The following is a 14,203-nucleotide window of genomic DNA, read 5'->3' as shown; positions in this document are numbered from 1 at the left end:
TATGTACGCAGTGGTGGGGTTAACTTTTGAATCTGTTGACAAAAAAAGAAAAACATGACTTTGTCAAGATTTTCTTCTCCAAGAACAATCAACAGTAGGCCTATACAATACGTTTGTCAATATTTTTTTCCCCTCACAAGTGTATCATTGAATCATTCACTCACTCAATTGATTCGTTGAACAATACTGAGTCGGTCATAATTTGCGTCTACAAATTTACTGAGATTTCGCAGTGTGTAGCCTAGGCTAAGCGTCATCCCAGCAAACATTGGTCCGACGGCAACGTCGTGTCCCTGGCCAAAAATAGTTGCGGCCAGACGTCATAAATCGGTAAAAATATGTAACACAGAACATTTCCTAAAAATGCATTCAGATACATTTGTACATGTCTACAGTGGCATGTATAATTGTTATTTTAACTTATAGCTACGTGTAGTTATGTTTAGTGTATCGGGTGAGAGGACGTCACCTGGCGACGTCTTTTCCACGTGCATTTATAGTCCATCATGACCCTCTATGAAATCCTTGTTAAATATGCAAAAGCTACGCTAATCCTCGCATGGTTAATACTGCAATAATTAATGTAATTGCCCATGAAGTTTTTAACAGGTTGTGAAGACGTCCACTGGCGTCCTTTACACGTCTAGTCAGGCTGTGAATATACTCCACTGACGTCTTTTGCACGTCTAGTCTAGCAAGACAGAAACAAATTATCAGGAATTATAATTCTTTATAAAATACACGATTTATATACAAATGAATATTTACTTTATCTTGTTTTTATAAATTATAATCACAAAATGCCCAGTATAGTCAAGTGATTGCAAAGCCACTGCATTTTAGTCATTATTTTAACCTGTTATATCTTTATGAAATACACAATTTATATACAAAAGAACATATATCTACTTTATCTTGTTTTTATAAATTATAATCACAAAATGCCCAGTATAGTCAAGTGATTGCAAAGCCACTGCATCCCGCGATAGGATAGATTATCTCGCGAGATGTTAACGCGTTCTCATAGATTCTAGAACTTTGAACAACCACGAGGAGAGGATGGAGTTGTGTCGATAGTATTATTAAAAATCTACTGTTTGGTAAGTACATTTTGTATTAGATTAACGTGCTTGAGGTTTACTTGTGTGACATGAATGAACAGAAAGAAATGATGCCCACATTGTCAACTGAAATTTACTGAGTTTGGCTAAAATTAGCCAGTAGGCTAAAAGTAACTTTGAACGTATACAACAACAGTAACGTTATACCAAGTATATTGTTTAATGATACAGTCAAAGTTATTACTGTAACTTATTAATGTAGCCTTTTGAGAGTTTCTTTCAGAAAGTAAATTATCTGAAATGGAATGAAATGTTTAGCTGGATTTTAACATGTATGTTTTCAGTAACTGCTTTAAAAATAAAAGCATAACATATTTTATACAATAAAATAAAATGTAATGCATGTTGATTACCTTTTTCTAATGTTTTATTCATGATTCATTCATCTTGTTCCATGTTTTGTTCTTTTTATTTAGCTGTAGACCAAAAATATTTTGAAAATAAGTGCATATCATTTACCTCAAATTTATAATTTTATTTATATATATTTATATATATATATATATTATATATATATATATATATATATATATATATATATATATATATATATATATATATATATTCTCTTCCCTTAGATGCTGTGAAGAGGTGGAGCCCAAATGCTACAGACTCTGAAACTGATGCAGCAATGGCAGAACACCTGAAACAGGCTCCAGGAACAGCTGGTGGATACAAAAACTGAGCCAAACAATGTGTTTAAAGGGATAGTTCACCCAAAAATGAAAATTGTCATAATTTACTAATAAATTACTATGTTATGCTAAACACAAAGATGTTTGTAACCAAGATGTCGCTTCCCATTAATCTTTCTCAAATAATGGTAGTCAATGGTTGCTCTATTTGCTTGGTTACAAACATTCTTCAAAATATCTTCTTTTGTGTTCAGAAGAAGAAAGAAACTCATACAGGTTTGCAACATGAGGGTGAGTAAATGAAAGAATTTTCATTTTTGGGTGAACTATCCCTTTATATAATAATTCAGTATTTTGTAATTGGTATTTTAGTTTGGTTAACAAATGTTAAACATTGAAAAAATATTAAGAGACATTTTGGCTGTTCAAGATCAATAAAATTTGCTAAATCAGAACATGCTTCTTTTTTTCTTATGTCCACAAATCATGTGTTCTTGTTTGTGATGTACACGTGTTTTATTGACGGTCAGGTCTGACTGGACCAATTTTGGACCTTTTTAGAACCTTTGTCAAGATGTGTAAACCTTAAGACTTGATTGCCTTTCACGATGTTACACAATATGTGTGTGATTATTTTAAATGCAGGCTTATATACACTTAAATTATGCAGCAACACATTTAAACACACAAATGATGACTCATTTAGACGTCCAGGGACGCGCTGAAGAGACGTGGAATTCACGGCCAGAAAAGACGTGGAATTCACGGCCAGAAAAGACGTCGGTTCAACTTTCATTTTGGAACTATTTTTCAACCATGACGGGACGTCTCGGACGGACGTCTTTTCAACGGTCATTACACGTCCTAATGTTTGCTGGGATTTTACTACAGATGACAAGCAGATATTATATTTTATTTCGTCTCTCTACTGTGATTTTACACTAGAAAAGACAATAACAGCCCAAATAAATTCATAGTTTTTAACCAGATTAATCACAACACAATTCTTATTCTCCCTTTCTCTCCTGGTTGTGAACTAGATTGATTGACATGGCAAACTGAATGATGCTGGAATAATGACTGGTTCGTTATTTCGTTCCAATAAGATTTTCCTGTTCGTTCTTCCACTTAACTGTTCATTTAGCCTTCCATCACAGCCCACACTCGAATCGTATTTATTTGTGTTATGGTTAGTCTTTGAAGGCAGGGAAGTCTCAGCGAACGAATATTCGATACGACTCTGTGACTGCACGTCTATTAGAGAACGATTTGTTCACTTAAAAGATTCATTCAAACCAAAACACCACCAGATGGACCATTGTTTTTTTATTTTATTTTATTTTTGTTATAGTTTACATCGTTCTAACGCACATAACACATCTCAAACAAGCTTCCTAAACTGTTAATTTGATGGAATTACTATGTTGCGCTTATTGCAGTTGTAATTAGTTGCCTTTGAAGTGGTTTCAATTGTTCTGTAAAATAACTTCGCAGAGATCTTTGATGCCAGAAATATTAGACTTTATTAACAAACAAAGCCGAGCATCTCCTGCAGGGGATCACTCCCTCCAGCAGGAGATCCCTTCCTCCTGCAGGCGAACACTCCCGATCTGTGCCCAGCTTCTCACATATATCCATACATCCTTTTCCAAAGATGGTCATACACTTATAGATAGTTTTGGGTGAAGGTCTTGTACCATGTGACTTCTCAGAATAGAATTGACATTCAGGGTCTTTTTACAGAAGGTCTTGCAGCTTTCAAAGACACATAGAGTACTTCTAGAGGACTCATACAATAAATAATTGTGTATTCTTATAAGGCTAAATTACTTGTTTTCTGAATAATAAAATCTTCAACACCTTTAAGAATTTTTGTTTAGAGGTTTTGTTTATTGTAGCTCAGTTGCACTTGCATTTTACTGGCGGTAGACTTAGGGTTTTAAGCTCATGACTGTCCCTCCCAGCTGGTGCATTTTACTACTCAGGTTGTGTTTTAATCTAACGAGCTTCCTATCTAGACAGCATTCTAGGCATCATAGACGCGTTGTTAATCCTCCTCATAGTCATAGCTGCGGTAGGGCTCAGCTTGGAACGCGTTTACAACACGCAAGTTGTTGCACGCGCCTGTGTTGCCCACAATGCTGCCTAGGTAGGCAGCTCACAAGGTTTTTTAAACTACAGCCTATGTCTCAGTTCCGCAATTTAAAGCGGTATCTGTCTCAGAATGTGAGCAGGATGTGTCATTACTGGCGTTATGGATCTACAAAGCGAGCTGCTGAAGTCCATCTGGTACGCGTTTACGTCTCTGGATGTAGAGCAGAGCGGAAAAGTGTCCAAGTCGCAACTAAAGGTCAGACCACCTGTGTACCTTTGACTTGACTCGTGTTTCAATGTGTTGTTTGCTTTAACTCTATACACGTAAAATGGCTACACTGTAAATGTGTTCAACATCTGTGGTAGTTCATTTATCAAGAGCTACATGAAAAAGTAACAGCAGTCCAAATAAGTCATGCCATATTATCCATCTCTCTTTCACACACACACACACACACACACACACACACACACACACACACACACACACACACACACACACACACACACACACACACACACACACACACACACACACACACACACACACACACACACTTACCATTTTTATTTAAATTTTTTAACAAATATGAATGTCCCCAAAAAGAGGTGTTGACAGGTTTAGCTCACTTTGGGGTACAAATATGTCCTCAAAATATGGGTATATATGGGTATAGTTACACAAAAACACCCTCATGCAGTAGTAATACATTATATCAGATAGTCTTAAAGCTTTTTTTTCTTTGTGTTATATTTTATTTATTTTTATGGATAGTGATGGGGGAATTTAATGGCATCACTGGTCTGTGAGCTTGAAAATAAATACCAAAGGACGCAGTCAGCATGCAGACAGCTTTGACAGTCTTTCTCGTGTTTAAACATGTCCTGGGTCAGCCCTTTGCTTAAAATCTCAGCATAAACAGACATGTTAGAACTTGGACTGAGAGCATTTTCTGCAAATTTGTTCTTCTTGTGTGTAAAACTATTATTGTGCGTTATATAAAGGTCAGTTGCTGATTTTGATTGTATGTCATATCAGAACAAGGTCCCATGATCATGTCAATAACTTTTATATCCAACTCATTTCACAGCTGAAGAGTGACTAACAGGTCAGCCTTTTCAAAGAACTGACTTCACTTTTCTGTGACATTTTTGCAATTACTTCTACCGAACTAGTTTCTAGGTAATTTAGGGCATACTGTTTGAAGTCAGTTCCCCTCAAGTTCACATAGATATGCATTAACATTGAATATTTTCCACTAATGGTTGACCAGAAAGTGTTTAAATGTCTTATTTTAAAAAGTAGATATTTTGTAAACATTTTATTCATTTTACTTTAAAATTGTGTTAATGCTGCCTTTCTTTAAAATAAATGCCATTCAGTTTGATATTTTATTGAATACAACATTTTTTAAGTAGGCCTAGCTACATTCTTTTGGGGCCACTGTAAGATAGCTTAGTACTTTCACATTCACTAGAATAGTGTGTGTGGTCTTGTTTATCTGCTATTGTGGCTACTGGCTGCCACAATGACACAAGATGCGTGTGCGTGCGTGTGTGTGTTTGTGTGTGTGTGCCTACCTTTGGTTGGGCCCTATGAGGAAAACGGCTTATAAATCATACTTGATGTTTGAATAAAAATGTAAAAAATGCAGAAAGTGTTCTGTGAGAGTTGGGGTTAGGGTTAGGGGTTAGAAAATATAATTAGCTCAGTATAAAACCATTACACCTATGGAGAGTCTACATAATGATATAAAAACAAGTTTGTGTGTGTTTTTCTCCACCAGGTTCTCTCACACAATCTCTATACGGCGCTGAATATTCCTCATGATCCTGTGGCATTAGAGGAGCACTTTAAGGACAATAACAATGGGCCAGTGTCCAACCAGGGCTACATGCCCTACCTCAACAAATACATCCTGGCAAAGGTCTGATAACTCTCCAGAATTACCAAAAATCTAAATTCTTTCATCATTTCCCTTGTGAAAAAGAAGTACACTTTAGCATACTTTTAAAAAGGTATTACTGAAATAATCTACTTTAGAGGAATGTTTCAGGACAAATGATTGAATGTTATTTACAATAAACTGAAAATTTATTTTATTACATTTACATTAAATGCAATTAGTTGAATGTAGGAATGCTTTTTGACCCAAGGTAGAGCTTTAGAACATTTTTAAATGTAATTTCATAATTCTGTTGACTTTGAAATATGGTTAAAGTGTACTGACAAGCATTAAAAAATAATTTCATGTATTTAAATAGATATTTATTATTTAATATATATTTAAATAGATTTGTAATTACACATTTGTAATGATGAAGTTGCAATTTAGTACATTTAAAAGATATTTACTCAAATAACACTACAGTTAAAATTATAACCAAGTACTTTACATGTACAGTACTTCAACATCAAAATAAGTGTACTTTAAAGAAAAATTAAGAATACATAACAACTTTATTCATTTGACATTATTAGTTTATGTGTTAAGCAACATAGTACACTTAAGTGGCCTTTTATTTCATTAACATTATATCTGCACATAAACTTTTAAGATTTAAAGAACACAACAAGTGCACATTCAGTCCAATTCTTTTTCACAAGGGTTCACCTGATCTCATTCATATGACACTCTTTCTGCCATGAAACAAACAGAGTAAGTTTGAAGTGTTCAAAAGCCCCTTAAAGTGCAGTACATTCTGTAATATTTCTGCGTTTGTGTTCCACGTGGGTTTGAAATGATATGCTACAAAGTAAATAATGACAGAATTATAAATTTAAGGGAAACTATATCTTTAAGAAAAGAGAAATGCTTGTTGCAATTTAATTTAATTGAACACCGAGCAATGTCTGTTGGCGAACAGTGTCAGGGAAAGTTTTCTAGGCTGCTAACACTGCTGTGTTCATTTACAGGCCACAGAGGGGACGTTTAATAAGGAAACCTTTGATGAGCTGTGCTGGACATTGACATCAAAGAAGAACTTCAAGCCCAGCACTCAGCAGCGCCTGTGTTCACAGAAAGACTGCTTCAAACTCTTCTGTCTGTTCAACCTGCTCTCAGAAGACCGTTACCCATTAGTCATCATTCAACCGGAGGTGAGAGAGAAAACAAGAAAGAGGGACAGATAGAGAGATAAGACAAGACGTAGCTGCAAATCACCATGCTGAAATGATACACACATATAACCAGACTCTGGCTGATATAAAAAATATGAATATAATAATATATGAATGTTATTTCCTGTTCAGCAAAATAATACAGATACCTCCGAACAGACTAACACATTTAGAGGTTGGATGTTTTATATGTTGAAATGACACCGCCTAATACTGGTTAGACTTTGTCCACACTAATAAAATGCCTTGTCTTATGTTTGTGAATAGCAGCAGTTTGTGATGCTTAAGTGAGAGTTAACACTTAAAATAACACTTGAGAATCCACAGTTTATTATTCAGATAGTGTTTAAGTGGTCTGAAGCTACAGTATCGTGTCACTTTTTTCATATGCATCTGTTTTAAGGAAGGAAGTGACACGAGGATTAAAACTTCATATAGATGTGGTGGTTTCCTGGTGATAACACTAGTCTATAAAGTAGATTTTTATCAAGAAACCAAATTTGAGGATATGTCGTAACTTTCATTTCTTGCTGCTTTTTGTCATATGCATTTGTGTTCTCTCATCTCGTCCCATCATTTGGTTTTCTTCAACATAGAGCTAGCATGGTTTGTTTGAAACCCCTTGAAAATACATTTTATGATCCCTTTGTATGGGTGAATCTCATGAAATCAGACAAGATTGTCATATTTCAACACAAATTCAACTATATTTTTTTCTAACCTTGAACATGAAACCTTACTTTTTTTTATATATATATTTCAGTAATGTATTAATAATTTAAAGAAAATAATAATAATGAAGTAATGCCCCTATTATGCTTTTGCGAATATTCCCTTTCATACAGTGTGTAATGTAGCTGTCTGTGAATGTAAACGCTCTGTAAAGTTGTGAAGCCGAAAGTGTACGATAAATAAAGTTATTGTCTCTCAAAGAAGGAATCGACTCTAAATCGACTAAGAATCGACGCCATTGTTACTGTCTTTACATTGTTTACAATCGCTGAGGACTGAGGAAGCCTCCTGAGCTGAAGTTTAGTTATGGTGATGGCCATTTTGTTTCCGCCAATCACAACAGACTGGGCCATCTGGCCACGCCACTCAGAGCAGAGTTGCTCGCGGAAAGGATGGATTTAGAGAGACTGATTCATCCAACGAGTCGTTTGAGAATCATTGAAAAATGTGGTGATGTGCAATGTATATTATGAGAGAATGAAAGTGTTTTTGACCTTTTGTGCGGAGATTCCAAAACAAAATTAGGAACCTTTAAAATAGCATAATCGGGGCACTTTAAAATAGGTTTTATTTTCTTTATCCAGATATATAATATATGTGACCGTACATGTTTTTTGTGAGATTCGTCCATGTCTTTAACAGCTCATCTGTAGCTGATGCTAACGTGTGAACTCTGTTAATGCCTCTGTACATTTAGTTGGAGTACCTGCTGAAGAAAATCTGCAGTACAATGAGTCTGGAGTGGGATGGGACGTTATTGGAGGAACTTTTGTCCCAGAATGTTGATCTTCAGGACGGCATGTCAGTGTGGGAGTTCTTGGAACATTTGAGTGCAGGCCAGCTTTTGCATGTTGAGTGTAAGGAGGCCTTCAGTCTCGCTGTGGATGAAGTTTTCATGGAGATGTACCACAACACCATCAAGAAGGTGACTGATGCTTTGCCTGCAGCACACTAGGTTGATGCAGTATTAGGAATTGGCATCTAATAATGGGAATCTTAGTAAATTAATGCAATCGTTTAAACAAACATCTGCAACTACTGATTCTGTCTGACTCTTTGCACTGCAGCATGGTCCTTCACTTCCTGCATTGTGTAACAGATGGCGCAACTTTTTACAATAATTTGATCTCAAGTCTTTTAATCACATTCTATCTTTTTCCTATTCACTTTATCCATCAGGGTTACTTGTTAAAGAAGGGGCACGTTCGCAGGAACTGGCAGGAGCGCTGGTTTGTTTTAAAGCCCAGTAGCCTGACGTACTTTGTCGGCGAGGACCTGAAGGAGAAGAAAGGAGAGATCCTGCTGGAGGAGAACTGTGTGGTGGAGGTAAATGAGCAAGTGTATTCCACTGTAAAATAAAGGTATCATAACTTTCTCATACCTCATAACTGTCATCACACTCAGAATCTCCCTGATAAAGAAGGGCGGCGCTGCCTGTTCTGTGTGAAGACCTACATCAGGACCTATGAGATGAGTGCTTCAAACCTGAAACAGAGAGTAGACTGGGTACAAGGTGAGGATCCATTATTTGCAGCACCGCTGCTTTCTTGTCGAAGTGTCCTGGTTTCTTGAGGGATGATGTCCCGTGTTTTGTAGCCATCCAGACGGTGTTGAGATTGAGGGCCGAGGGTAAGAGCTCTCTACATCAGGAGCTAAAATTGAGCAGACGCAAGCAGAGAGAAACCTTTCAGAGAAGCCACAGCAACAACAGTGAACCCATAGCAGATGAGGTTTCGCAGCACTCCGCTTCGGAGCAGCAGGGGGAAACCGAGAGATTGGAGCAACACATCGAGAACATCATTCAAGTAACTGATTTAATGCTATCAGATTACTCTTAGCACATCTGCAGTTTATAGCATGTTTACTGTGTGCAGTATGCACATTTTGATATGCCTACATTTCCTAAAAGGGGCACTATACAATATACAGAAGCATTGGTTTACAACCAGGGGCCTTCAGCAAATTTCTAAGCGGGGCTTAAATTAATAGATTTATTTTAATATATTAAAAGTAATTTAAGTCTGATCTAAATTAAAATGCTACAAATAAACCACAACCATTATTTTATTGAAGAACACAGTTATGGAATACAGAACATAATTACAAAATTGATTGATTTGATTTGAAAATCAATCGTGGTAATTTATTTAATATATTAAATTAAATCGCCACGTTAAATAATCAATATATCCGTGTACAATTTTGAAAACAAGCAGCTTTGTCATAATTATGACAAAGCTGGGTGAATTATGGGTGAATATAGCACAATGTTGTATCCCACAATGCAATGCATTTGACATTAAAAATGCCACGTGTCGATCATAAACCATAACCATGCGTGTTCTGTTTCACATACTATTTAAAAAAAATAGTTGGTTGTGTAAAGTGTGTACTGTGCAGTATTGAGTAAGTAGTAAACATAGCCTGTGGTACTTTGTTTGTTCCCCAGAAACAGAGGGAGGTGGAGGCAAAACATAAAGAGGAAGAGAAGCAGGAGCGAGAGAAACAACAGACAGTACAGAGAGATCTGGAGAGACAGCTCGAAGAAACTAAAGAGGTGAGATAAAGAGAGAGAAAAAAATGTCCATCCTGTTTTGTTAATGTGTTGTCACACTACATCTGTTTCTCATTGCATATTTTAACACATTCATGCACTTGTATTGCTGACAAATCCACATTTTCAGCATCAATACTCCAGTCTCCAGTGTCACATGAAAAAATCATTATAGAAATAGTCCTTTAGAAATCATTCTAACATGCTGATTTGCTGCTCAAGAAACATTTCTAATTATAAAAAAAAAAATCAGGATTATATATCATAAATATGTATTTCTTTGAGTTAGCAATCTTTTGTAACATTACACATTTCTTTACTGTTCACTTTTGATTAATCTAATGCATCCTTGTTAAGTAACTTACTAAGCCCAAACTTTTGAACGGTAGTGTAAATCAGTCTTCAAGATGCAACAACATTATAATGTTAGAAACAGTAGTGATAAAGTTGATGGTGTTGGTGCTTGCGTAGGCCAAGGAGAGGATGACAACTACATTGACTGAGATGGAGAAAGAAGTACAGCAGCAGAAGAAGAGGATCCATGAATTAGAACTCACACAACTTAAACTGGAGGAGGCGCTCAACGCTCAGATTCACGCCCGTTTAGAAGAAGACCAAGTCCGACTGGAACTAGAGAGGTACCGTAAATCTCAAATTATTTCATTTTATTCACACCATCCCCAACACATATGGAGACTGTTGTATTAGGACAAGAAACACACTCTCAATTGTTTTCATTTATACCTGCAGGCAGCTTGCAGAGGAGCAGAACGCCCGTTTAGAAGAAGATCGAGTCCGACGGGAACTAGAGAGGTACCGCAAATCTCAAATTATTTCATTTTATTCACATTCCACACCATCGCCAACACATATGGACACTGTTGTATTAGGACAAGAAATGCATTTTTAAGTGTTTTTATTTATACCTGTAGGCAGCTTGCGGAGGAGCAGAAGAAACTTGCAGAACTTCTCCTCCTCCAAAGTCAGCTGGAAACTCCTGCTTTTAAGATTCAGGATGACACCCCCACCGCAACACGTCCCATCAATCAGCAACCAGAGGAGAGCAGTCAACACAACACAGAGGTGAGAGACAAGGAACAACGGGAGTTGGTGTGAAGACAAAGATAGTAAAGGGACAGCATATTTTGTAGGGTCGGTGAAATCAAAAAACCTTTCGTCTTTTGTAGCGTTTTATATTTTGTTCCATTTATAGTGAAAGACAAGAGTTGCGTCCCAAATGACACTCTATACACGTATACACTATGTACTCATGCACTATGTACTCAACCATGTGGTGTATGCATTTTATAAGGTTATTTTGTCATTCGCTGTCGGAGTCTGATGCCCCTCCGCGACAGTTGAGTGCATGAAGTGTCCAACATTCCACACTTCGTTCTTTCTGTTATTTAAGGGCATTTTCACACCTGAAAGTCCGCACCAAGGTCCGAACCAAAGTTCACGTTTTGATACATTTTATACTTTCAGAAAGTTTTGGTTTGGTTTCACACTGCAATTATGCGAGCGCACTAAAGAACTTTACGTGACATACTTGCGTCCTGTCGTCATCATCTATGTGGGCTGCATCTTGACATTGATTGGTTTGTAAATGGACGTGCGTCTGACGTCAGCGTGTTGTCAATTCGGCGGGTAACTTTAACAACATGAATGAACAGATGCATATCGTTGCAACTATATTGTCATTTTTATGGCATAATTACCTGCAGCACCAACTATACACAAGGCTAGTTCAAATTCGCCAAATGAACGTCCTCGTCGTGCGAACATTTTATCAAATTGACTTCTTATTATGTCATCAGACCATACTTCAATTAAAAACCTCGTCTCCTCCTCTCCCCATGTGCTACCACGGATAATTTTTCCTGCCACCTTTTGTTTTTTCGGCTATGCGGGAACCACCGGAACTTCCTGTAAAAGCTCTGAAAGTCCGAACCATGCAGAAACGAACCACACTAGAAACGAACCAAACCTTTGTTCAGTTTGATCCGGACCGAGACTACCTCTTTTCGTCGGACCAAATTTCATCTGTTTGATCCGGACCGTGGTCCGGGGTAGGTTTCACACCTGTAATTTTGATTCGGACCAAACTGAAAAGTCCGAAAGTCCGGACCAAACAAGGTAGGTGTGAAAGGGCCCTTAAGTGCATTATCCAGGTATTTAAAGTACAAAGATTGGGGTCAATATTTTTTGTATAAGTACTCTCAAGCTCACCAAGGCTGCAATTAATTAATCAATAATACAGGGAGAATAGTAATATTGTGAACTATTATAACAATTTAAAATAGCCATTTTACTCCAGTCTTTAGTGTCACATGATCCTTCAGAATTTATTCTAATATGCTAATTTGATGATTAAGAAACATTTATTATTATTATCAATATTATATTAGTATTATTTCTGTGGAAAACATAATAAAAACAATTCAGGATGAATGGAAAGTAAAAAAAAAATGAATTTATTTTAAACTAATCCACAGTAGTAAAGTAGTAAATAAGTTTCCTTGCTGAATAAAAATGTACTTTTTTTTTTCAAAGAAAAAAAAACCTTACCCTAAACTTTTGAATAGTAGTGCATGTCATCACAGATGACGTCACACCAAGTTGGAATATACAGAATTGTCAATAAGATTTTGACCAAATTTTGATTTTTTGTTGTATTCTTCCTTTAAACAGGCTGTTTTGCTCCTGTATCTTTGTGTGTGAATGCCTTTTTATGATTGGCTAAAGTCCATGTGCCTATACAGTTCACACAGTATTTTAGATCAGGGCAGGTCTGAATGAGCTTCACATAAAAGCAATTAGCTTTTTATGATTTAACGCAAGGATTGCTTAGCTGGACCGCCCATATTCTAATTACAACTTGTTTAGTAGTTAATTAACAAATGGCTTTTATTGCATAAAAGGAGGCACTTATCCATGAATCGACTTCCACTGGCGTACCACCCAGCATCCAGCAACCACAGGAGAGCAGTCAACACAACATGGAGGTGAGAGATTAGAAAAGTGTGGGACTAACTAAAAAGGGCTATTTGAGTGCTACATGAATGACACATCACATCATGTGCTATTACTTTAAGTGTTCAGACTTTCAAACAATTTCTATACAGAGAGAATTGATGAGTCAGTCCACTTCCACTCAGATGATGAAACACTGGACAATTCAGCTCAACCGCCTCATGAAGCCCATCGCACCAGGAGGTAACATACAATCTCACTCAAATATTTCTATGACCCGAATAGTGTTCGGTTGTCACGTGAGAATGAAATAAACAAGATGCGTTCTGTTTGATCATATCTGCACAATCATAAATGGCTTTTACAATCATTGTTCTCTATTGCTCTGCTTATTCACAGACAAAGGCGAGCATCTGCCAGTAAAGCCCACCTGTCCCAGACAGGGCCAGGCCCTCACTAGCACAGAGTTCATTGCTAAGGTTCAAACAGGCGTCGGTCAAGAAAAAGGAAATGGTTACAACCTAGCACCACCAGAAGAAGAGGAAGAATAGGGTTCCTATATTTGTGTTCCTACTGTATATGTATAATATTGTACATGTTTTGTGCAGCAGGCTTGCCCTGTGTGTTTGAGTTTGGCTGCAAAAGCACCTCACAGATCATATATGTACATACTGATCAGCTTGTTCATTATGTTCTAAGTAATATACACAAAATGAATAGTAAATATATATTTCGGCAGCAGTCAGCCAGGTGCTTTTAAGTCTTTAAATCAGCATTTTTGACTGTCCCATTTCAAGGCTCCCCGTTGATAAAGTATTTGAGCCCCCCATAAACTATATTAATATTACACTCAATTTAGATGATATTTATGGTTATTAAAAAATAAATAAAATATTTAAGAACTTGACATAACTGGGAAAAAAATGTATATTCATTATGAAAAGATTGTATTCATCCCTCATACTGAATATCC

At 36.7% G+C, this 14,203-nt stretch overlaps 1 protein-coding gene across 1 annotated transcript; it reads left to right on the top strand.

Moving 5' to 3' along the window:
- Positions 1-3,905: 3,905 nt before the first annotated feature.
- def6c (DEF6 guanine nucleotide exchange factor c) lies at positions 3,906-14,077 on the top strand. Its single transcript, XM_056237315.1, has 14 exons — positions 3,906-4,106; positions 5,638-5,778; positions 6,768-6,950; positions 8,401-8,628; positions 8,883-9,029; positions 9,108-9,216; positions 9,300-9,508; positions 10,153-10,260; positions 10,729-10,895; positions 11,008-11,070; positions 11,190-11,340; positions 13,179-13,262; positions 13,383-13,473; positions 13,630-14,077. The coding sequence occupies exons 1-14, from the start codon at positions 4,011-4,013 to the stop codon at positions 13,779-13,781; spliced, it is 1,929 nt and encodes a 642-aa protein (XP_056093290.1). The 5' UTR covers positions 3,906-4,010; the 3' UTR covers positions 13,782-14,077.
- Positions 14,078-14,203: the final 126 nt, after the last annotated feature.

This window comes from Rhinichthys klamathensis, unplaced genomic scaffold (genome assembly GCF_029890125.1).
Source record: "Rhinichthys klamathensis goyatoka isolate OS25496 unplaced genomic scaffold, OSU_Roscu_1.1 h1tg000485l_1, whole genome shotgun sequence".
Taxonomy (NCBI): Eukaryota; Metazoa; Chordata; class Actinopteri; order Cypriniformes; family Leuciscidae; genus Rhinichthys; species Rhinichthys klamathensis.
The sequence above is the reverse complement of the archived record's forward strand: the minus strand, read 5'-3'. Positions and strand labels throughout refer to the sequence as shown.